The sequence below is a fragment of the Equus quagga genome, chromosome 8 (genome assembly GCF_021613505.1).
Source record: "Equus quagga isolate Etosha38 chromosome 8, UCLA_HA_Equagga_1.0, whole genome shotgun sequence".
Lineage (NCBI taxonomy): Eukaryota > Metazoa > Chordata > Mammalia > Perissodactyla > Equidae > Equus > Equus quagga.
In genome coordinates this window covers 130871985-130898079 of record NC_060274.1, presented here as the reverse complement: position 1 = coordinate 130898079, position 26095 = coordinate 130871985, and the positions used below count along the sequence as shown (strand labels likewise).

General features: G+C 37.2%; 1 protein-coding gene across 2 annotated transcripts in view; it reads left to right on the top strand.

The window, feature by feature from the left end:
- The window catches only part of LMBR1 (limb development membrane protein 1), a 145828-nt gene that overhangs the window by 64467 nt on the left and 55266 nt on the right, over positions 1 to 26095 (top strand). For both annotated transcript variants that reach the window (XM_046668846.1, XM_046668845.1), the window contains exons 6-8: positions 21977 to 22103; positions 22565 to 22633; positions 23441 to 23505. In XM_046668846.1, the coding sequence (XP_046524802.1) occupies positions 21977 to 22103; positions 22565 to 22633; positions 23441 to 23505 (261 nt within the window). The remainder of the gene's footprint in view (positions 1 to 21976; positions 22104 to 22564; positions 22634 to 23440; positions 23506 to 26095) is intronic.

The window sequence follows — 26095 nt, the reverse complement described above, 5'->3', positions numbered from 1 at the left end:
GTGGTGGAGATGGTTTCTCCACAGTTTTTATCTCAGTGACTCAATTGTATACCAGCATATGAGGTTCTTGGGGCTGACAGCCCTGCGGTTCCTGTCATACCGCACGCAGATCAGCGGTGGGCATTTCTCTCCCCAGCCTGCCTCTGAGAGACCTCTGAATTATTTGGGATGATGTCAGAAGATGTTTTCTGATTGCATAATAAACTCTGAACGTCTAACCTCTGGCCAGGGTTTAAATGTGAGTTAGGAATGTGTTTGTTTCATATTATATTTTAACATCTTACTTTGAATTAACATATTATGAAGAAAAAATTCAACAAGTTAATGAAAATGAAAAGAATCTCATCAGTAACAGATTAATTCATAAACCAAAGATGTTTCTGGGAGTAATTATATTCTGCCTCACCTTAATGCCTATCTTTGATTTGAAGTCATGCATAAAGTTTAACATAAGTGACAGCAACATCCTGACCAATTACTCAAACCATCCAGACATCCCCAAATGTCCAGAACATAGCACACGGTCTGTAGGATTAAGAGGTTAACTCCTATAACTTCAAACGAAGTGCTTGATAATAAAAGCAAAAAGTACAAAATTTGAGGTAACTTCCTTTCTTAATTAATTAGACTGACCAGGTGGAAGCGAAGCGCTCGGTGCCGGTGCTTGGAGGCCTATAAAGCTGAGCGCCGTGACGGCACAATAGAGGAGGAACAGAGATTGCTTTAATATGTCTCTATCCTGTGTCACAGTTTGAAATTGTCCTGGTTTATGTCCCTTTTGGCAAACTTACATAAAAGTGACCTTGTACTGTATTTTATGACCAGATGACTTTTCCCCCCAGTGGCTAATTTGTATCAGGCCTCCATCTTAAAGAGACACAGAAATAAGTAGGAAGTCCAGCTCGGTCTCAGTGAGCTTTCATTGCATTCTTTCATTATTTTTGCTCGTTTTTGCCACTGATCATCCATAAATTGTTGGAAATGAGTGATTAAGGAAGTGCTGCTTAGTGTTAGTGGCACATGCGCATATTTGGCATGTTTTTTGTGGGTGAGAGGAAATCACGTACAAAAAGGAAAACTCCTGCTGGGACCCTTTCAAGGAAATTTACCTTGGGTCGCGTTTTGATCTTGCTGTTTATAGCAGAAAATGGAGTCATATCTCACTAACTATTGTTATGTGTTAATTTGATTTTCCCAACACCTTCCAGAAAAAAAAATCATTCAGTAATTTCTTAATAGAATTCCTCTACCCTCCCCCAATCAGGAGCACTCGTTTTTCTGTGGAAACAACATGGATAAGAATGGTTATTTTCAAAACATTCAATTCTGGTAGTGTTGTTATACTCAAGGTTTCTTTTTGGAATTGTTACTCTACTGTAAAAGGCGTGGTTATAACAATGTAAAGTGAGCATTTCAGACATAGGATCTCAGAGAAAGACGTATAAAAGTATTATTTTGAGGAAAAGAGTACATTTATTTCATTTAAAAATTAAATTTATAAAGATTTTGAATTACCAATCATTTAGTTAATGAAGTGACATTAACTTTGTCATTCTTCTTAGTACAGTTGCATATTGGAGGGAACTACATTATTTAACTTGAGTAGCAGTATCTGTTATTGTCCAGTAGCTGCTGTGTTTTTAAAACACTCAGTCCCTTTATATTTTGTGATGGTGTGATACTCTGAATTGGACCATTATATAGCACTTTTGTCTTTCTCTCCATTTTTCAAATAATGAGAGCTTTCTACTCTAAGGCTAGAGTGTCTCTTTATTTGCATGTTAGTGTAGAGCAGAATGGTGAGCTTTGGCCTTCCGAAGACCTGGACTTAGATGCTGACTCTTCTCCTTCCTCACCTGGGACTCCAGACACGTTTCCTGGTGTTCCCGTCTGTAAAGTGGGCTGGCAGTATATACCTTATCCGGTTGCTGAGGGCTGGGTTACCTCATCTAATTTGTTTGTAAAGTAGCAAAAACAAAGCAGCAGTTATTATTAGGTGCTTAAATGTATCAACTATGTGAAAGTTGGTAATGAAACATGAGGACGATGTGTGTAGAGTTACTTTTTATATATGATACCAAAATGATGTAAGAAATTATAGTGGCATCAACATATTTGGCTTTATTTACTTTTTGAAATAGAAGTTGTTTTACCTTACAGTAGTATAGGTTGTAAAAAAATATATATATGTTTAATCGATAACTAAACTTCAAGCTTTGATGATTAAATTATTAATTGCTGTCTCATAACTCAGGGCTCTTTGTTAAATGAGGACAAGTTTTGGTAAGGAGGAAATAAAAAATCACCAGGTTCAAATTTTAAAGTACTTATACTTTTACAGGACCTAATACTTCTAATGTTCATGAAACAATTTTATAGAAATAATCATTGTCAAATAGAGTCTTTTTTCCAAAACTCTTTTTGGGGGAATTGAAAACTACCCACTCTTGGTTGGAATGAACTTTATTAAAAAGTAAAACTAAATGTCAGATTTGATGCTGATGGAGAGCATCTTACATAAGATGGTAGAAACCCGCAGGCATGGAGGACGAGAGCTCATCCAAGAGGCTTGAGTTTTGACTGTTAAAAATCTTGTATTTATTTAAAGGCATTTAAACTCGTATTTATTTGTCTATAAAATCATTTATTCAGCATATCACAGTGTTAATCTTCTGATCTCTATGAAATGTTTGCCAATATGTAGCTGAAACTTGGTATATTACTCTACAACCCATTTATTTGGCTCATTTGTACCAGAAATAAAAGTTGCATATTCAGACACATCAAAGGCAATAGGATTGTTTGATACTTTTGACATTAGGTAATATTTTGGGTTACAGTATATCTTTTCTTTAAGACTTAGGTCATTAACAGTTATACTAGTTAAGAATGTATTGATTTGCATACTTTCTGTTAAGGAAAGGAAATTCTCATCTAGAAAGACACTTTCTTACTGTTCTAGAGTGACTGAATTTCAAAGCAGCTGAATTGTTAAAAAAATATAAAAATTATGTTCTTTTAGTGATTAAAAATAAGATTAGCAGGCAAAAACTGAAAAAATAAGGATACATCAAAGAAAAAGTTAGAATTATACTGAAATGATCAGTTTTAAGGAAACATTTCCTGTATCTTTCTTGAAACAGAAAGAAGAAATTTTAAGTTGTTTTATGCTGATGGGTTTAAATATTTTTATACTTTAGTATTTTAGTTGGGATTACTTGATATTTAATATTTTTCTTCACATTAGTGAGTATTAATTTTTATAAGCAGTCAATTTTTAAAACAGACTTGTGAAGGGGTTAAACTTTATTTTAGACTTTTTGAGGTATCAGAAAGATCTGATCTCTTAATGATTTTTGTTTCCTTCTTAAATGCCTATAATTAAATTACATTTCTGATCTATTTATTTAGAAGAGATTTGATGAAGTAACTTATGTTGTGCTGAGACCTTATTGTATTAGATAACTTAAAGGTACTTAGACTCAGTATTCTGAATAAGACCTCTCTTTCTGTCGTTACCTTAGTTCAGGCTGCCTCACTTCTTACTTGGAGTATTTAAGCCACTGTCCATCTGTTTTCTGCTTCCAGCGTCACTCCCATGCAAAGTAACCTCTATGCTGCCTCCTAGCCTTATGCTCTTAATACTGCTGTTGTTTATGTAACTCACTTCCAGAAAATGTTGTGATAGCTTCTGACTGCCAACAAAATGAAGTCTAAAATTCGTAACACCACGTATAAAACCCTCTGGAAATTTGTCTTCGGTCTGTCTTTTAGGCCACATTTTTCAAGAGGCTCCCCTGTTTACTGTAAGCTGCATCCCCACTGAGCTCCTCACCTGAGCCAGAACATGCTGGCTTCTTTCTCAGCCCCATGTCTTCACATGGTATTCCTTGGCCAGGAAGCCCTCTCCTCACTTCCCTGTCTGGTGAAATCTTTCCTCAAGTGCTGCCTCTTGGGTGGGCCTACCGTCCTTCCAGGGGGCCTTCTGGAGGGGCGACCTGCTTCCTCCTCCCACAGTGGTGATCACAGTTATATTGTGATTATTTCTTGATGTGTCTTTTTCTCCTTTTTCCCTTGGTGTTCCCAAACATGTATACTTAGTATGCTGTGGACAGATGTCTTGAACAGGGAAAATGAAGCACGAAAGCTAAGAAGGTCTTAGGTCCCCTTGATTTGTCAAGGGGCGGGGTGGTTCGGAAAGTGCTTCAGTACAGCCCTTTCTAGAGGAAGCTGGTCATGGGTTCCTACACTGGTTATCTTTCAGGCTGTGATATTTTTAGAACCTCCTTAGAACCTCAGTGCAAATGAAGACAGAGACACTGCTTTATTTTGGGACAGCTTAGGCTATTGGTCCAGAGCCTTCAGGTTATGTTATAGTGAAGCTTATCACAAATGAAATGAGTCTTTACAGTATCCTGACCCTCCTTAGCTTTGTTTACAAAACCAGACCTCCCCACCCCTACCCTGATTCTCCAGCTAGCTGTTTAATTCTGAGATTTGGTGTGCCAGGAATGAGCCCCACAGACACTGCTGTGCTTGCCCTTGGGTGGGTCTGGTAGCACCAGGGCACCTGCTGGGTTGGAGCTAACCTGACTGCAGCCTCCTTGGCAGGACTTTGACCAGCTACCCAGATCTGACCATCTTCCTCTTCCAGGCCATTCCCCTCAAGGGCCGCTTGTCCAGCAAGTGAATTTTCTCCTGACTGTAGTGCTGCCTTCCCACCTTCCTTTCCTCTTCGTGAATCTCTAAACTGAGGTCTAGCATGCCTTCTGAGCTGGATTCCTCTAAGCCAGAAGGATGGCTGATGGTGTTTAGTTGTGACATAAGTTGGGGAAAAGTTAAAGGAAACTTTGAAAGTAGTGTTAATATTGTTAACCTAATATCTTATATGCTAGATCTAATTCTTACATAGAATAGGAGCTAGCATCTTTTTCCCCTGCCAGCCAGTTATTACTAAAGACTCATATTTGTTTATTATTTTGTTTTAAACTATTTTCACGTATTTTATTTCATTTGCTCTGTTAAGTATCTGAGAGGTAACAGAGGCGAGTTTTAGTGCACATATTTTATAGAAAATGTCTTTAAGCCTCAGTTTTCTTATGAAACTTCCAGGCTACATAGTCAGTGGCAGAGTTGGTACTAGAATCCAAAGAGTGTTTTTTGCCCTGTGCTAGTATTTATGAACCAGATAGTTCTCAAACCTTCTGGAGATTACAGAAGGCTTCTTGCAGTTCAATTCTATAAAGATACTTCACACTATTTCTGTTTTTAAAAAATCAATAACTCTGTATATTTTTCCTTTAAAGCAAAACATGCTGAGAGCTGTGAATGTGTATTTGGTGAGTTTGCCAGGTTTTAGTAGAGATCAGGGAGCATGCTTATGGTTCCAGTACTTGACTGATCACTCAGCTGAGCCCCACAAGCCACAGTAGTGGTTTTGAGCATTATATGTTTTCTGTTTTTAAAAATTCCTAGTCATATGTTATTTAACTAATGCCATAAGGGATGATTGTGTAAATACTGTAAACACAAGGGGACTAAAGTTGTAAATTCAAGGTGCTGAAGAGCGTCCATGATGACACAAGTCACGATGCTGCAGACCCACAAGTGAACCCTCCCCATGGCTCGGTCCTGTGTTTGGCTTATCAAAACTTGTATATAGCACATCAAGATGGCCGTAGAACTTCAAAATTAATGCTAACCAGAGAAAATTGAGTAATAATTATATCCAGTTTAGTTTTTTTAGTTATTAAAAATAGACAACTTGGGCCTAGAATGTTATTTATTGAAAAATATTTGCAAATAACTGGCTGAAATCTTCTCTTCGATTTGTAGAAATAAAATATGAAAATTATTAAAAAATCAGTTTTTTAAAATTTCAAGATGTTAGAGTTTCAAAAATATTTGAAGTTGTAATAGAGAAATTTTGGTCTTTGTATTTTATACATCAGGCTTTGTTTGGGTCTGATTATGTGATGTTTGATGTCCATTCATGAGTTTTCTTACACAATTAAAGGAAATTAAATAGCATGTGTCATTGTTAAATAGGACCAAATCAAAAATTTAACCGTATAACCAACATCCTGTATTATTAAATGCATAGGTAAGTTCTCAAGGAAGCAAGAAGTGTCTTAGGACCAAAACCGAACAGGCACAACAAAACTAGAATGGTAAGTAAATAAGTGATGCCCTGGCTACCCTGGTCAGGGCAGGGAGCTGGTTACAGGTGACACAGGACCATAGGTACGTGGAGCCTAGGAGCTGGAGCCGAGGCCCTGCTGAAAGCCCCCCGCGAAAGGGCACGCTTCTTTTAACACACACACACTGTCCTTGCCCACTGCTAGAGGAAGACTGTCAGCCTTGGCTCTGGGCAGAAGAAGAGTTCATCCTGAGGACTCATCCACAGGCCTTGGCCTCCCTCTCCCGGCAGCTGGGCTCCAATATTTGCTACCAGTGCTTTTGGGAAACCCAAATCAAGAAAAAAGTTCTCTCAAAGTATTATGTATCATTTCATCATTTTAACCTACTCTATAATACTTTTAAGTAAATTTTACTTAAAAGTTGTTTATATAGGCCCACCCAGTGGTGTCGTGGTTGGTTTCGTGCACTCTGCTTTGGCAATCCCATGTTTCGTGAGTTCAGATCTCTGGGGCAGACCTGCACACCACTCATCCAGCCATGCTGTGGCAGCGTCCTCCATACGAAATAGAGGAAGACTGGCGACAGTAGCTCAGGGCCAGTCTTCCTCAAACACACACACAAAAGCTTTATATAAATATGTAATTAAGGTTGGCTTTAGAAAATTGATTTAATATAATTTAAGATGGATAATACATATAAATTTTTGACCTAGTCATATTTAACTATGACGTGTTGTTTAGTTTCCTTTAAATTAATTGTGTGAGAAAACTCAGGACTTATCAGCAAATGTTATATAAGCTGACCTAAGCAAAACCTGATTTCATTTTTTTTTTATTGAGTTAATGATAGGTTACAATCTTGTGAAATTTCAGTTGTACATTAATGTTTGTCATTTGTGTTGTAGGTGCACCACTTCACCCTTTGTGCCCACCCCCGACTCCACCTTTCCCCTGGTATCCACTAATCTGTTCTCTTTGTCCACATTTTTAAAGTCCTCATATGAGTGGAGTCATACAGAGATTATTCTTCTCTAACTGACTTATTTCACTTAACATAATTCCCTCAAGGTCCATCCATGTTATTGCAAATGGAATGATTTTGTTCTGTTTTACAGCTGAGTAGTATTCCATTGTATATATATATACCACATCTTCTTTATCCATTCATCTGTTGATGGACACTTAGGTTGCTTCCACGTCTTGGCTATTGTAAACAGTGCTGCAATGAACATTGGGGTGCATAGGACTTTTGGAATTGTTGACTTCAAGCTCTTTGGATAGATACCCAGTAGTGGAATAGCTGGATCGTATGGTAGTTCTATTTTTAATGTTTTGAGTAATCTCCATACTGTTTTCCATAGTGGCTGCACCAGTTTGCATTCCCACCAGCAGTGTATGAGGGTTCCTTTTTCTCCACAACCTCTCCAACATTTGTTACCATTAGTTTTAGATATTTTTGTCATTCTAATGGGTATAAGGTGATATCTTAGTGTAGTTTTGATTTGCATTTCCCTGATGATCAGCGATGATGAGCATCTTTTCATGTGCCTATTGGCCATCCATATATCTTCTTTGGAGAAATGTCTGTTCATGTCTCCAGCCCATTTTTTGCTCGGGTTGTTTGATTTTTTGTTGTTGGGTTGTGTGAGTTCTTTATATACTATGGATATTAAGCCTTTGTCAGATATATGACTTGCAAATATTTTTTCCCAGTTAGTGGGTCGTTATTTTGTTTCAATCCTGTTTTCATTTGCCTTGAAGAAGCTCTTAGTCTGATGAAGTCCCATTTGTTTATTCTTTCTATTGTTTCCCTTCTCTGAGATGGTGTCCAAAAAGATCCTTTTAATACTGATGTCAAAGAGTGTACTGCCTACATTTTCTTCTAGAAGCCTTATGGTTTCAGGTCTCACCTTTAGGTCTTTGATCCATTTTGAGTTCATTTTGGTGAATGGTGAAAAAGAATGGTCAATTTTCATTCTTTTACATATGGCTTTCCAGATTTCCCAGCACCATTTGTTGAAAAGACTTTCTTTTCTCCATTGTATGCCCTCAGCTCCTTTGTCGAAGATAAGCTGTCCATAGATGTGTGGTAAACCTGATTTCATTTTATACTAACTTTTCTACCTTTTGAATTTATACTCTTTCTTAGTAATTTGAAATTGGTTTAGTTCTTAAAGAGTTATCATCCTTTTAAAAAACCCAAGGATGAATAGCATCCTTATGTGGGGTGCTACTACAGCATGGCCAGGTGAGCAGTGCCAGGTCCATGGCTGGGATCCGAACCTGTGAACCCCGGGCCGCCAAAGTGGAGCATGCAGACTTAACCAAACTACACCCCCGGGTTGGCCCCTAGACTTTTTGACTGGAAGCTTGTTAGCACCTGGAATCACTGCTCTTTTCTTACTCTTCTTATTTTCTTTTTATTTTTTTTTAGTCTATAATTTCTCCTGGACATTTCTCCATAGATTTGATCTTATCCACTTCCTATCTCTTGGGGATTTCTCAACATTGCTGGTCTGCTGTAGCCCTCTTGTCTTCTAGCATAATTAATTCATCCAGATGATTCCTATTGACCACTTACTGTACGCTAGGTGCTATTGCAGATTCTAAGGACAGTGCAGATTGATAGATTGATTCTTTATTATATATTTTTTTTCTGTCTTCTATGGTAAAAAAAGAAAACATTTAATCCATCATTCTTGAACCAATGTCCCTGACTCCTTTTTCTCTCTACCTGTCAACTTTACTGGCTCTTTATCTGGAACATAGTAGTAATTCATTTATTTGTTAATTTGGGGGCATTCTTTGGCCTTTTTTTCCAGCTCTGGGAGGCTTTCCCTGCTTCAGTTGGCCCCGATTTCGTTGACAAATATGGGGCCCAGTCTTTTATTTTGGCCATTCCTCTTTAGCTTTGAAGCTCTTTTGGCCTCTCTTGGCCTTAATGTTGTTTAAAGAAGATCTTTTCCAATCTAGTGTTCAGAAACTCTTTCTCGAGATTCCAAGATGATTTCTGCAAATGCACAAGTCCTTCCTGAGTGTGCCTGTATTCCAGGGTCCTTACTGTTTAATTTTCTAATGTCCTATTTGGCTTGCATAAAGCATGCTCATGAGGCTGATGATTTTGGCTGATTCTCCTGTGTATCTTTTATCGGTTTTTCATTTATATTTTAATTTTACTTTAAACAATTTTATAGAAAGCCAATTAACCTTGCTTTGTATTTTATGTCATTCCAAGTTACCTGTCAACATTTGTACTTGGATTATTATTTATAATTAGTGTGTACATATGTTTTATGTCCTTCTTACTTTAATAATTTATTTTGTGTATGTAAATTTTCTTGTGCCAGGAAAAGTTGTCCGGACTTGGAAATGGGAAGAAGAGATCCTGGGTGTTCTATCAGTGGAATGTTGGGTATTGTGTAGTGGACCCTGGGAATTATCTAATCCTATATGGGGTATGCTCCTTTGGCTGATTTCTTGTTGACTTGGCTATTTTACATCGCCTTAGGATTAGAGTTAACTTGTAGGAAACTGAGAGTAATGCAAATGCATTTTGTCTGATAGAAATATAGTTATTTCCTCCCTATACAAAAGATAGCCCCAGATATTTTGTTTGATTGTCCCATAGGATATTATCTAGATTTACATCTATTAGCACATTAATTTTAGCATTTCCAATTGTCTATCTGTGTTCTTCAAATTCTCCTTTCTCCTGATTTTAACAAAAACTTAAACCATGTGACTGCTGCTAAAAGATGTGAGGAAAAGAAAGGAGCAGGGTGCTCAGAGGAGAGCTGCAGTCAGCAAGCAACAGTAACACTTGCTATGGGCTGAAGTAGAGAATGTGGGCCCTGGTGGTTGAGAGTCAGGCAAACACTTAACGTGTCCACCAGGGTACAAGCTACTGAGACACCTCACCCAAAACTAGATCCCCCCTGTCTAGATCCACCATCACCAGAGGCAGGAGGTGATAAAGAGAACAAGTAGGACAAAAACTGTTAAATAGAAAGATGGGCAGGGACTCATAAGATGACCAGACATTGGGAAAAGCCAACACTGTGGGAGGTATCAAACTCAATTTATTACTCAGAGTTGATAGGCAAAGAGAAGATTTCAGGAAGATTTTTAAATAGTTGATCTAACATTTTATATATTTTTTGGCAGAAGTAATTAAGGAAATCCTGTGCTCAGTATTGCCAGAAATGGAAGTTCTGCTGAGTCATTCTGATTAAAAAAAAAAATCAAGTCCAGGATATTTCTACCAGACTTCAAAGAACAGATAACTCCAATTTCACATAAAGTTGCCTGGAGATTTGAAGATGGAACACTCACAGTTTTATTTTATGAAACTAATATAATCTTGATACTGAAAGCAGACAAGGATAGTAGGAGAAAGAAACATTATAGGCCATTCTTATTCATGGATACTTGTGAGTCAGAAAATATTAAGCTTAATCCAGCCATGTACACAAAAAATCATCATCAAAAAATTTATTTCAGGTATGCAAGATTGGCTTAACATTAGAAAATCTATGACTATAATTCATATTAGGTGAGTTAGGAAAAAACTCAAGTGAGCACCTCAAATGAGACAAAACACATTCCATAAAATTAATAACTATTCATGATTAAAAAGCAAACTAAGAACTAAAGGGAACTTTCTTTTTTTATGTATTTAATTTTTATTGAGTTTATGATAGTTTACAACCTTGTGAAATTTCAGTTGTACATTATTGTTTGTCAGTCATGTTGTAGGTGCACCCCTTCACCCTTTGTGCCCACTCCCACCCCACCTTTCCCCTGGTAGCCACTAATCTGTTCTCTTTGTCTACATTTTTAAGTTCCTCATATGAGTGGAGTCATACAGAGTTTGCCCTTCTCTATCTGGCTTATTTCACTTAACGTAATTCTAAAGGGAACTTTCTTAACATGATAATGGATATCTACCCTAAGCCTACAACTGACATCGTACTTACTGGTAAAATGTTGAAAGTATTTACTTTAAAATTGGGATGCCATCTTAAATATGTTTATTTCTAATAATAAATAACACTGTAGTAGAGTTCTTTATTAGTACAGTTAGACAAGAAAAGGGAATATTGAAACAAACAAAATACTCGTTCTTAATAGATGATAGTGTCTTTTGGAAAAATCCTATAGAATCTCAAGATAAATTATTAATTCAACAAGAAAGCTGGATGTAGGATTAATATAGAAAAATCAATAAATAGCCACAAACAAAATATTGTTAAAAATACCTCTTATAATAGCAAGACAGCCTATGGTATGTTGAAATAAATCCTAGAAATGATACATAAAATCTTTATGGAAACAAAAAATCTTATTTAAAGTTGTTAAAGAAGACTTAAATAAATAGATAGGTATTCTGTTTATGAATTTCTTTATATGGTAAAAACATCAGTTCTCAAATTGGTCTTTAGAGTCAATGCAATTCTAATAAAAATTTCAAGAGGTTATCTTATGGAATGTGACAAGCATGTGGTAAAATTCTTATGGAAGAGCAGAGAGCCAAGAATAGCCAAAGCAATTTTGAAGAACATGGTGATGGAACTTACTTATCAAATATTTAAAAAGGAGCAAAGGAGTTGAATACACATTTCTTAGAAGAAGATATACAACTGACCAATAAGCACATGAAAAGATCTCAACTTCACTAGTCATTAGGGAAATGCAAATCTAAACCACAGTGAGGTACTTCTTTATACCTATTAGGATGGCTACTAGCAGAAAAACCCCAGGAAATAAGTGTTGGCAAGGATGTAGAGAAATTACAACTCTTGTGCACTCTTGGTGGGAATGTAAAATGGTGCAGACAGTATGGAAAACAGTGTGGAGGTTGTTCAAGAAATTAAAAATAGAATTACCATATGATCCAGCAATTCCATTCCTGGGTATTTACACAAAAGAATTGAAAGCAAAGACTCTGCAGATAGTTAGACACCCATTTTTGTGACAGTATTATTTACAATAGCCAAAAGGTGGAAACAACCTAAGTATTCATCAGTGGATTAACAGATAAACAAAATGTGGTATATACATACAATGGAATATTATTTAACCTTAAAAAAGGAGGAAATTCTGACACGATGTACAACTTGGATGAACCTTGAGAGCATTATGCTAAGTGAGATAAGTCAGACACAACAAGACAAATACTGTTTGATCCCACTTATGTGAGGTACATGGAGTAGTTATTCACAAAGGCAGGAAGTAAAATGGTGGGTGCCCAGGGGTTAGGGGGGAGCGAGACTTATAGTTTAATGGGTGCAGAGTTTCTGTTGGAGAATATGGAGATGGATGGTGGTGATGGTAGCACAACAATGTGAATGCACTTAATGCCGCAGAACTGTACACTTAGAAATGGTTAAAATGGTAGATTTTATGTTATGTATATTTTACCACAATCAAAAAAAAAGTAAATAAATGATGAACATGGTAATTCAAATTGGTGGTTACCTTTGGGCAGGTTGGTGCAGTTGGGAGGGCCACGTGCGTGCCACAGTAGTTGTAGTCATGCTCCTTTAAGTTGAATGGTATATCCACAGACGTTTAATAGATATACAGAGCTAAACAGGGTACTTTCATTATTTAAAAATAGAAAGGAAAAAAGGTGATTTATTTCTTGGTGATAGGCTCATATTAACCAAACAGAGGCTGATATGTAAAACCAAAGCTGTTAGTGAGAGCCAAAGGGAATGTGGCAGTCAGGAAGGTGGACCAAATGCAGCTGATGGGGGGATTGGTCTGGAGTGAGGGCAGACAACCTTGAGCTTTTCATGTGTATGTTTCCTGTTTTGTTCACTGTCAGAGGATAGCTCTTCTGTGGCATTTTGGAATTCCTAGTGCTTTTTGTGTAAATGTACTCTTTGCTGCATAAGAAATTATTGTGTGGCATTGCTTTATATTATATCCTGCACCTTAATATCTTGTACATTTCACTATAGTAACATAATAAATAGTAACTCTAATGATCTTATTTTTGTTGTGTCTTTACTGGAGCTTGTGCCTGGGTGTTTTATGAAACCAATAGTAAGGTATTGGCTACAATGTTCTATTGTATTACTTTTCTTATAGGACTGAGCGTTTGACCTCAGCATGAGCTTGCTGTTATGGAATTGAAAATTAATGTTGTAGTAAAAGAAGCTTTTATGTATTTTGCTTTGGTTCCTTTACTAAAATTATAGGTTTATCTTAAGTCTGTGAGCCTTCTCCCCCACCTCCCTATTTCCACATCATTTATCTTTTGTGTCTTATTTCTGTTGTGTGGGGAGGTGGAAAGCACAGGCTCCAAAAGCTGACAAACCTGAATTTACAGTGAGTTTTGGCACCTTGAACAGGTGACTATAGCCAGATTATTTAACATTTTTGGACATGAGCTTCCTTATTTATAATACAATTCACCTTTATTGTGAAGATTCAATGAGCATATATAAAGCAACTAGTAGAGCTCTGCAAATGTTAGTTCCAATCTCTTCTTTTCCATGAAACTTATAGCTAAAGAATTACTAGAACAGACTGAGAAGAAAAGACCTTTACTAGATGACTATTCAGTTATTTTGATTTTGATGCTGTGTACTAAGAAATGCTTTTTTTCCAACTTTAGAACTCTGTTTAAAAATTTAGGTATAAAGTCTCTGTGGTCTTTCTACAATTCAGTTCTTTCATTTACATCTTTGAAATTTGCTATATTAATTTATTTCCTTGTAATCTGGAGAGTTTTTATTTATCTAATATGAGAAATTTCTGCTTATAAATTTGAATACAGAGAACATCTTAGTTCAGTGAACTAGCAATGTTGGTGCTTTTATTTTGACTTATACAAAAATGCTTTCTTTTTGTCAAGTTGTGATAACTTCAGCATCTTATAGTTTTAGATTTTCCATCTTGTACAGACTACATTAAATAAGTATATATATAATAGGCTGCAGAAAATATTAATATTAAAAGACATTTCACTATAGAGCTTAACAAAGCCTTCTGTAAAGCTGTTTTCTTTGACTTGGGACAAAAACTCTTTTTGTCCATGCTCTTAATGATTACTTTGGAGCAAAGGGGGAAATGTTTGACACTCTCTAGAGATGCTTGTTTGTGGTTTTTTTCATGGTTTAAAATAATTAATACCTGTCTTTATTTTCTGTTGTTGTTTAGTGCTTCTCTCGCTCTTCCCCAGATGACTGCATGTATGTTTGGGGCAGTCTTGATGTCATGCTGAACAAACTTTATCTTAATGTTACTAAGAGACCCTTTTTGTCAGATGAAAACAATGGCTTGATATTTATTTTAAAAGTTCCTTGAATGTAGAAAATTTTCCCAGGCTTTCCTGATGGGTGGAGACGTAGTATATAAAGTGGTGTTTACATACCTTCCAAGAGGTCAAGATGTCCAGGCAAAATCTTGTTTAAGTGTTCATCACCATAGAAACATATCAGCTTATTGTTAGAGCTTTTGTAAGTACATTGTAATTTTCACTTCATTGATGTTCAGTACAGAGCAATTAAATGTCTCATTGACTAGCACAAAAATTTCAAAAAGCAATTATAACTATTTTAGTGTTTTAGATTTTACTCATCATTTAGTACTTATTTAAATCTAAAAAGAAGTCTGAGTCTACATGTGTTTAGTCTTTACTAGCTTATTTAATCCAATTCAAACTGCTATGATGTTGAGATAGTTGTAATTTCCATAATACTACTGATATGAAACTAGTGTAATTAATTATATAGCTTACTTTTCTTAAAAACAGTAAGGCGTTTCATTGGTAGAAAGAAAATGCTTTGTTTCGCTGGTGTTTTTTACTAATATACTAAGTGGTTATTGCACTATAATTTTAATAAAAGGGGTGAAGTTTCCTTAAAGTAAATTAGATTTATGTTTTTGGGGGAGGGGTTAGGATAAGTATTCATAATGGGGATAAGAATACTGTAAAGTTTCTGAAATCCTAGTAATATATGACATAGCATAAGCATTCAAAATTATCTGAAGGAAGTACAACTGTTGATGATAAGCAGATGTTCTTATAGTTCTGTGATTCTATTCAGGAGACTTTTTTTACTTTATAAGATGAACAATGGGAACCTTCTTTCGCTCTGACCGTGTTTTTCCCACTTTGTTGTTTGCAGGGTATTTCAGTAAGTTATTCTGACATCTGGCGCATCTTTTAGCTCAGCGTATGCAAGAATGGAGTTGATAGGAGCCTTCCCCCTTGGGGCTTCTTAGCTCCCATTCTGACTCTTAATGGAAAAATGAGCAGTAGGCATATTTTTTTGCTTATATGCTGTCCTGCTGGTGATTAATGGTAGTGATAAAAGCTCTCATAATGCTTTTTATTACTTTGCAAACAGAATCTCATACAAAAGTTTAAAAACCTCACGCATTACATGCCACAGAGCCTGTACTCTGTAGGCTTTGTAATATTTTTATGATCTCAAGAAAGGTAGTGATAATAGTTTATATATTTTTGGTGCTTATAAGAGCCAGTCGATGCTGAATTAACAAATGAAGTCTGATTGTTTATAGTCCCATCACGTCTCTTCTCTCTATCTTAAAGTTGTTGAGAGTAAAAAGAAATTTGCCATATTGCATTTAATGAACAAATTTGGTAAGTTTTTCTATTGTTTTCACTAGGGCTCATAAATGTGATGCAGTTGATTTCAAGTTGGGCTGATTTTGTCTCATTTAATCACAAAGAGAGTAACGTTAACAAAAGGAAAACGTAATTGCCCTAGCCTCCTAGTGGATTAAGTAAGAATAACAGTTATTTCTTAGTGTATCCACTTACCTTCAGTATTTCATAAACAGGCATAACCATATTCAGTAATTTTGATGGCTTGCTCTCTGGCAGCCTTTTCTGTTGTAATATTGCTGATTTACTCTTTTTAATTTAGATTGAGAGCTGAGAGTGAGCAAATTTATTTTCATGAGTTATTTACTTTCAAAAGAAATATCAATCAATTTGAAATAAATTTTTGAAGTTTATATGATTTGACAGTTTTTTTGTTAAATGTTTCTTATTTGCTTAAGCATGTGAATATACATTTTACATATTTCTTCTTGATATTATTCTTATATCAGTAATAGAAAAAGCATCCTTTTGAAATTATACAGCTTGTTTCTTTTTAGAAAGACTGTTCACATGTAATTATTTTGGCACATAAGAGATGTGTTTTTAGGACTTAGTTTGTAAGTATATTTGGATAAGTATGTGGATATTTAACCCTAGCATGACTTTCAGACAGGGTGATACTTAGGTGACATTTTAAATACTACCTATTTTTCTTAATGAGAGAATGTACTTTTTCTTAATGTAAACAGAAGGGGGTAGTTTTCAAATTTAGTGTCAAATTTCGTCTTTTTTGCCATAAATGCTACTTAAAACACTAAGTTAGGGGTATAGCATGTTAAATGAGGAGGTTACTTTAGCCAAGCTGTTTTTCAAAGAATTTTGTATCAAGGTTAAATTTAGAAAAGTGTCCAGAAAGTACTTGAAAGTACAGAGAATATTTCTATCATATTTTGTTAGAAGCAGGCTATTTATAGTCTTCTCTGACCGATACGGTAACCACTAACCATGTGTGGCTATATAAATTTAAAAGTCAATAAAACCAAAAATTTGTCCTTCAGTCACAGTAGCCACATTCTACGTGTTGAACAAACACGTATGGCTGGTTGCTATTGCATTGGATGGTACAGAATAGAACATTTCCATCATCACAGAAAGTTCTATTGGACAGTGCTGTGGTATGCTATTAAGTCGTAAATAATTTTCCTTTCATCTGTAATTATTTTGTTCACTATCTAAACAGCAGAAGAAAGAGCAAGGCCCAGCTTTAAAGAGAGACTTGTGTAGCATCTCAGTTGGTTAGAGAAGGATGCTAATGAGATTCATCTTTTATTATTTGTTGTTGCATTAAAGCATCTGTTTGCCAGTTTCAGGCCTCTGTTAGCAAGTTATGACTAAGAGTGACATGATCAGATTTGTGTTTTGAAAAGATCACATTCCCACTGTGATGTAGGCAACAGGTCAGAGAGAGACAAGAGTGTGGGTGCAGGACTACCAGCTAGGAGGCTAGGGAGTTGTTTAGGCAAGATGGATGTGATGGCAGGAGGAAGAGAAGTGGGTGAATTTGAGTTGTAATGACAGTAGAATCAGAAGTGCTTGTTGGTTGACTGGACCAGGGTCTAGGGGTGGTGGGGGGGGTGTGTGATGGGGGGACGGGGTGCAACAGGAAAGCAGGTGATGAGGATATTTATAAAGTGTCTGGCAAAAACAATAATGGTGCCATTTATTGAGGTATGTGACACTGAAGGAGGAGCAGGTTTAGGGGGTAGAAGGATGAGTTTGACTTTAGAATTAAATTTAAGGTTCCTGTGAGATATCTAAGGGGAGGTGGCAGTTGAGATGTATGCATCTTGGCCTCAGCGGTAAGATTTGGAATAACGATATAAATTTCAGTCTTTGGCCACATGAAGAGGCAAGATTACCTAGGGGAAGAACAGAGCAATCTGTCTGGTGAACCATCTACATCAGAATTGATGGAGCTGCCACTTGGGGCTGGAACTCAGGCCCCAGGAATTGGCTAAAGCAATTGGCAAGCCCCTTGGTAATTCTCATGCATGCTAAAGTTTAAGAAGCACTGATACAGCATGTGAAAGGATGAACATCTAAAATTGAGCCATGGGAGTAAAGGGACCTGAGATATTTTCCTTTATAGAATAAAAGAGATAAGAATGGAGACAGAAACCAAAGGGTAGGAGAAGGAAGCGGAGAGGACATGCAGGCTGCCAGCTATGTCCTACTAAGGGAGAAGTGAGATCCACTGTAGTTGTAAGAAAGGAGGGGATGAGATTAGGATCAAAGAATGGAAAACATTTTAAAAATCATTCAGGGAATTGTTAGTCAGCTAGAGATACAAGGATTGCCATGTAACATTGAAGGCCCACTTTGGAATGTAGTAGCAAAAATTTCTCATGATTTTGTAAATTTCTTTAACAGAGCTGAGAATTGGAGGAGTGAGCCACCAGTGGAATTAAGCTGGTCTGGTGGTAGTCAAGGGGACCAGGAATACTAGGATGTTATTGATAATGGATTATCATTAAAGTATACTAATTCACCATAGGGTTTAGGCAAGTAAAAATAAGACTGATTGGAGGGGAAGGGAGGATCAAGAGAGTGAAGAGTATAACGATGAGGACATGGAGCTAGGTTAGAGGAGTGAGTATCAGAGAAAACAGGAAGCTGTGGACTGAGCAAGCAGTTTTCAAAGTTTAAGATCTTAGAGATGGGCCTGAGAGATGATGGGATTGGAATAGTGCGTGCGTGGGTGGCTATAGTAGAATGGAGGTTAAGTTAATTATGAGCTTGAATGTTGCTTATGATGGCAGGGGATGTGATAAGAAGTACTTGTGAACCAGGTGATCATATCATCAAGAAAAGATGAGATTGTTTCTTATAGGTCTGTAGATGGTAGTTCACAAAGATGGGAAGAGAGTGATAAGCTGGCATTAGAGGGTGGTATAAATTTAATTCAGAAACTCAAATGATATGTTAACTCCTAAGCCTTGGAGATTTCAAAGATAAAAGAATAATTTGAATCATTACAGTTAATCCATATATTGTGCTTACTAGGCATCAGACATTGTGCTAAGCATGTTATGTATGTTAACTCATTTGATCCTTACAACGACCCCATGAGGTACGGGTGTTGTTAATAAACCCATTTCACAAAGGAGGACCTGAGGCACAGCGAGGTTTAGTAATTTGCCCAGTGTTATACAGTTGGTCAGGATGGAACCAGAAATTGAACCCGAGCAGTCTGCTGCTAAAGTTGGGGCTCTTAACTGGCTCACTATACTGTCTGTCTCAGAAACTGAACTTGGATATTTTTAAAAAGTTATTCTTGTGGGTGCCAATCTCTTGGAAGTTAATTCTTTTAGGAAAAAAGTTGAAAATTAAAAACAACATTAGTTCTCATCTTACTTAAGTTATACTCATGCATTCTAGAAAATGTGAAAATATAGAAAAGCACAAAGTATATAAGAAAACTAGTTCCTTGTAACCATAATCCTGGAGATAGGACGGTACCTTTTCGCTGGCCTTGCAGGGCTTGCTGTTACACTATCACGAAAACATCCTTTCCTGCTTCTGCTCAGAGGGGAGGGCACTGTAACCAAGCTGCGCTCCCCTTCACAGCTCAGCTCCCAGGCATGGTCTGCTGGTCAGGTGGTTGGAGCCCCTTACTTCTCCCATCTGCCTACCGCTTGGGTGAGAGCGTTCACTGTTAGATTCCAGGAGTTTCCTCAGAAAGCTCGTTCTTCTTCTTAACCCAGCCTGTGTGGGCCCTTGTTTTTTCTTCTCCAGAAACCCATGTTGGCTTCTCACCCTGTCACCCAAAGCTGTCCAGAACTGTGGAGAGTCTTGAGGTTTTATGGTACTTCAAAGCTGATGGGTTAGTCTGCCAGATTCGTGGATGTTGGTTGTAGACATGAGACTCCTGGGTTAGAGACAAAGGACCTCACTACTCACAGCACAGCAAGCACATGAGTTTCCTGTTCCTGTCAGTTCCCCGGGATTCCCAGCCCCATGGGGCCATTCGGCCTAGGTGGAGGCTGCCCCCACAGTGGGCTCGTGTCTACAGCTGAGGCACCCTGAGCATAGGGAACCCACATTATTTATAATGGGCTGCAGGTGAACCTGCCTGCCCTTTGCTCTGTAAGGGGACATTACCTTCTTATACTAGACAGGAAGCAGATCTGCTTCTGCTTCAGAGAGGCACTGTCTCTATCTTCCAAGGCTGTTTGCTCTACAAATGTCCTTGAGAAGACAGTCCAGAACAAGGACCGTCCCTGTCTCTGCTTGTGAGAGGCGCAGAAATGGGAGAGACCTATGGAGCGTTGTCTCCCAACACAGAGAGATGTATTTGAAGAAAAACAAATTTAACTGCTAAGAAATATTTCTCACCAAAATGTCAGAGGAAGTATGTAAATCTTATGGTGATTGATTCCCAAACATTTATTATTATCCTAACACACTTATTGTTACGTTATTATAATTGTTTAAGATAATAATTATAACACATACTGTTTCAACACCTTTTTTTGGACAGCGGGTCTCAAATAGTTCCAAGGAGCACTGCTGTCTAGCTTGCGCATTATGGCACTGTTATACTGTTTAGCTCATATAGCATAACCCTTATGACACATGTGCTATGTGTTTTGGAGCCCCAGTATCCTTGGGGCTGGTTGGGGCAGGCAGGATTTGGGCTCCTGTCAGAGTCAGGCAAGGACAAAGCTGAGAGGGTATAACACACATACACCAGAGCACTTACCCTTTTTATTTGTTTTCTTTATAGGCTTTCCACATAATATTTGATGTGCGGTAAAAAGGTTCTTGCTTAGAAAAAAAAGATTATTGCTTAGAATGAGAGAAAGAAAGAAAAAAAAATCCCCATTAGAAGGTGGTGGGCATCTTTTGGTGCCTAAATTGTTTGAAAGTTGTGCAATGAAGATTCAGAGACTCTCAGTAAAATGGGAGTATGTTTTTAATAGTGTGTTTTGTGACTGTTCATGTTTCATCTCACTTGAGTAATAACTGCTGTTGGATCTCGTGTGTTCAATCAAATGCAAGTCTCATTCACTCTGGTTCACTGGCCTCCTGAGCCGTGAACACGTAAGGGCGCTGACTCTCACATCTGAGCATGGATTTTGACCTGCCAAGGGCAGCCCCATGGGGAGACTAGACTAATAGAAAAGGCCGCTTCAACTCTGAGTCCTTGTTTAGGGCTGGCAATACTCACCCCTGGTTTAGGACATGCCCTTTTATCTCTTGAATTTGAGAACCTGGGGTGCTGTGATTCAAGTGCAACCTTTTCCTTTAATTCAGAAACCAGAAAATGATATTCAGGGCAAAATGGAAAGAAGTGTGTGTTTTTATAACTTGTATCTTTAAACTATTTTTAATGTGGAAGGAAAGATTGCATGATTTGTTGAGAAACGTGGATATTTTTATACTTTGTTGTGTTAGATGTTGTAGATGAGTGCATAATGATAAAATATCATTATGAATCTTTAAGGTCAGGTACAGATTCAGTCATTTGGTGGCTTTTTAAGAATATAATAAAGTTATTTTGTTTTTTTGCCATGTCCAATAGGTTTCAAGTTTAAAAGTCTGGCCTCTAGTTCAGCCCTGAGGTCAGAATTCTTTTTATATTTATAAGAAAATTGTGCATAATGATTCTTTATTATATTGCAGCCTCGTGGATTAGTGACACTTCCGTGTAATGTGAAGAAAGGAATGATGGATAGTTGATAGAAACCCTATCCATCTGCTCAGTTTCTGGTGCGGGGCGACCGTGAGGAGTTCTCCGGCTGCGCGGCAGAGGGCTCTGCAGGCTGTGGGGCTGCGAGAACTCCTATGCTCTCTGGTGCATGGGTGCATGCGGCTGCGCCAGGCTGGCTGTCCATTGACGGGCGTGTGCCTTCGTCAGCCTTTCATCCCTGCTTTAGAATCACAGAGAAAAATTCGTTACTCTTCTTTCTTGGTGGAAAGTGTTAGGAAAGTAATTAATTGTTTAAAGTGGTTCTGCAAAGTGTTTTTATGAATTTTTTGGTACTTTCTTCAAAGCTTAATGGTATTTTACCTAATTTTGAAGAGTCAGTCTAAACATTACAAACTATAAGCATTTAGTGTTTTTTGTCCTGCTAATAAATATTAATTTCCTCGCTTTCTGAAGAATTTTTATGCTTTCACATAGATAGAAACCTAATTGTTCATGAGATGAAATAAAATATTGAAATTATATCTCTATTATGTTTTTCAGGGAATCCGAGCCCGAATTTTAGAAACTCTGGTGATGCTTATTCTCCTCGCATTACTTATTCTTGGGATAGTGTGGGTCGCCTCGGCGCTCATTGACAATGATGCTGCCAGCATGGAATCCTTGTATGGTACGGATGACTTGTGTAGGCCAGTTCCTCTGATGGTGGCTGTAGTGTGGGATATAGCTACACATTCACTTTTTAAGAGATTTTAATAATTCTTTGTATAGTTAACCCTTGTTGTTAATTTATAGAATTAAGAAGTCTTTAGACATGTTTATGAAGAGTGTTCGTGTGTGTCCTGTATGCAGAACTAGCAGGCAGCTTTTCAGTTTTATTTTATTTTTTTTGATTAATTGGTTTCTGTTCTGAAATTCCATGGAGGCTTTTTTTCTCCCTCTGAACAGGTTTTGCCAGAAGAGTTATTTCCTGTTCTATTTTACATCTTTTTATTGTACAATTTAGAAATTACATGGTTTAGTAGACTCAAATAGGCAATATCATGTTTATTACACATTCATTTATAGGCAGCCTGTGTCTTAATGTACACTATTTTGTATTTACCAAAATGTATTTACATTTTTTTATAGATCTCTGGGAGTTCTACCTACCCTATTTATATTCCTGCATATCATTGATGGGATGTTTGTTACTTCTCTGTAAGTATTTTTCTGACTTAATATTGATGGTGGAGTAGAGTCGTTCTGTGTTCTAGAAAATTATGGGAAAGTTTCTGATGAGATTCCTTAAGCTCGGAGATTTTTTTAAAGTTGACCCTTAACTTTTTTTTTATGTTCAAGAGAAATTTTGATAAACAGAAACCTTGAAATAATAGTACACTGTATTGCTCTCTAAGGATAGCCTCTTCCACAGGGTTGGGGGCAGGGAGAGAGAGGTGCGTGTGCGCGCACACCCCACCCCCCATCATCACAACGCTAGATTCTACTTTTGAATAATAATGATGGAATTCTGTATGATGAATTTGTGGTCTTTATTTGAAAATTTGTTTAGTTTTACTTGAGACATCACAATATATCTCAGGGATGTTATAAACAGGTAAATACAGTTAAAAGGTTTTAAGATTGTAGTTGTCACTGTTCGATATTCTTGTCTGGTTCTCAATTCCATTAGTACTTGAAATTTAAAGTTTTTTAGTGGTTTTATTTAATTTCATTTAGGTGAAAATACTTAATATTCAACTGCTAGAGTCTTGCACATCCTAAGCCTTCTCTAGTTTTCATATATCTTCCATTAAACACAGGAGGGCCCATCCTCTGCATGCCGTCCTCTCTAGCTGCCTTATTGATGACGAGGAAGAGCCCTCTGACAAAACAAGAGAGGCTGAGTTTGAGACAAGAATTTTCTTAAAACAATGATCTTTGAGTTTGCTCTATTTTTTGAACTGGCAGTTATCTGTCTGACTCTGACGTGAGCTTTCTGTCTGTCGGTGTCTTCTCACTCTGCAGTGTGCACCCCAGTTGGCCTCTCCCGCATGTTCACAGTAATGGGCCAGTTGTTGGTGAAGCCAGCAGTAAGTATGTCATTGTAAATCATAAATGTGTTTACATTAGAACATCTGTTAGGTTTCGAACCAGCATTCAGAAACATAAGAATATTTTTGTGGGTTTATGCCCCAAATTGTTGTTTTTAGTTTAATCTTTTTCACCTTTGGAACCCAAATTTGCTTTTGCTTTTAAAATACTAACTGTAGGCACTCAGGTAAAAATTCATCTAGCAAATTTTAAGACAAAATTTACAAATATTTACAGGTATTTTAGGTGTCCATTATCTTATATCAAATAGTAGCTCTATTATGTGTCAAAATTTATCACATATATTCTTTGATTTACAAAGCAGTTATGTTTCTGAGAATTTGTATGTTATATCTTGATTAATTGAATTATACTTTTCTCTTTAATCTCAGAAATACTATACTATATATTCGTTTAAAAATGATTTTCATTTGGTAGTAATGCTAATGATTTGTTCCGAAGTTTCTTGGCTTCAAGCTATATTGTCAAATATTTAATAATATGAAAATAATTTTTAGCTACTTCTAGGGAATTTGCCACTTAAATGATTTTCATGGATCCTCATTGCCTATCAACTGAAATTTAAACTACTCTCATGTGACAGGGCCTTTCACAACCCTTCCACACTGAATTTACCGCCAGCTTCCTCCCTGTGCTGTCCCCACGTGTCTCCGGCCTCCCCCCACCTTGACTCTTAATTCTGGACTCACCAGCTGCCTTGCTGTGCTTGGAACAGGCTGTTTGCTTTCTCTTACCCAGGCGTGTCTGGAGCTTTCTCCCGCCAGTGCTTCTTAACTGCTCAGCCACCTGACAGCCTCCCGAAGGCCCAGCTCTCATAGCAGCTACATTCACTGCCTATCTTTGAACCATATCTCCTTCTTTAAGCTAAAATAATTAAGCTCCTTCCTCTGCATTTTTCATGTTCCCCTTTGTTTGTATTTCTCTAGTAGTCCTTATTAAATAATTATGGTTATATGTTTTTCTTCCTTATCAGGGTGATTGATGAAGGGAAAAAACTGAGGAAATAGTATACTAGATATTCTTTTAGTAAATGCTTGCTTAATTTTGAAAGTTTTTCTTTATAAGTTACAATCTCTTCATATTTTCTTTTTATTTATTATTTATTTACTATTTGGTGAGGAAAATTCGCCCTGAGCTAACGTCCATTGCCATGCTATGGTGACATCCCATGTACAAAAAATAGAGGAAGATTGACATGGATTTTAGCTCAGGGACAGTCTTCCTCAAACAAAAGAGTAAGATTGGCCATGGATGTTAGCTCAGGGCCAATCTTCCTCACCAAAAAACAAAACAAAACAAACCGAAAAACCACACGAACACTTGCGAAAACTTTTTTCCTCCCCAGCTAGAAGCTGGGAATCTTTCATCTGAACTAACGTAACATTTTATTTTCGCTTCAGTTATGACATTTATTTTAATCCTATAATTATTTTTTTGAATTCATCTTATCTTTCCTGGACACTAGCATATAAGCTGTTTGAGGTCAAGGACTATGTCAATATGTCAGACCCATATTTAGGTCTCCATCAGCCCAGAGTAGTTACGAGCATAGGCTTTGAAGGTAGATAGCTTTTCTTTGCCAATCCTTTGTTTCTTGGCATATTCCGGGATGGGGCTGATAATAGTGTGTTTTCCATAGGGTTCATAAGAGCATCACAGGGATGATGCACTCAACACAAATACCTGTGAGCTGCTCATTGGCCCTCACTCACACCCAGGCGGACCTCTGGCAGTGAGGCCTTCTTGAACTGCCTGCACAGTAAGAGGAGACCCTTTGGTGTGTGTTAGACCTTAGGAAATGTCAACATTGTCAATTGGATCCAAACAGTAGAAAGTGATTGCAAAAGAAACTTCATATCATGGCCCACAAAGATGAGGTTTCTGCCTTCATGCCGGAGTCAGTCGTGGATTACTCAGCCCTGAGTTCACTGCCTCCAGTGCACTGCTTTCAACGTGACTGTTCTTCCCACTCGGGGCTCAGGTGTTGTCTGCTCAGAGAGGCCCTCGCTGGGGCTTTGCTGAAGTAGGTCTCCCCTGCCCCTTTCTTCCTGTCCCTCCCTTGCTCACAGGATGTTCGTCTTTTGTAATTATGTGTTTGCTTATTATTATTTGTTCTTATTTTATTATTTTATTTTGTTATCAGTGCTTAGGCCATAGGAGTTTATCAATATTTGTTGAAATGCTGGGAATTATTGGATTACTTTAAGTAAATTTTGTATAAATTCTGCAGATTTGATACCTGGTAGGGATTGCATGATTTGAGACTCCTTTTTCTAAAAATACCTCATCAGGGAGCTGAAAGGATATACATACATAGAGTTCCCATCGTTTTATTTTGCCCATCAACTCGTCATGATTGTTTTGCTGGGAATAAGTAGTTTGGTTTGAATGATACAGACCATTGATATCAGCTCTGGGCTTCTTTCAGATTTTCCCCAAAGCTAAGAAGATACTTAGGATCATCTCAAGAAGGATAGCTATGTTAATAAAACTAGAATTAAACAAATTTTAGGTTTTTTCAGTTTTGAAGACAGTGCAGATAATATCCCTTATAATTGGTTATTGATT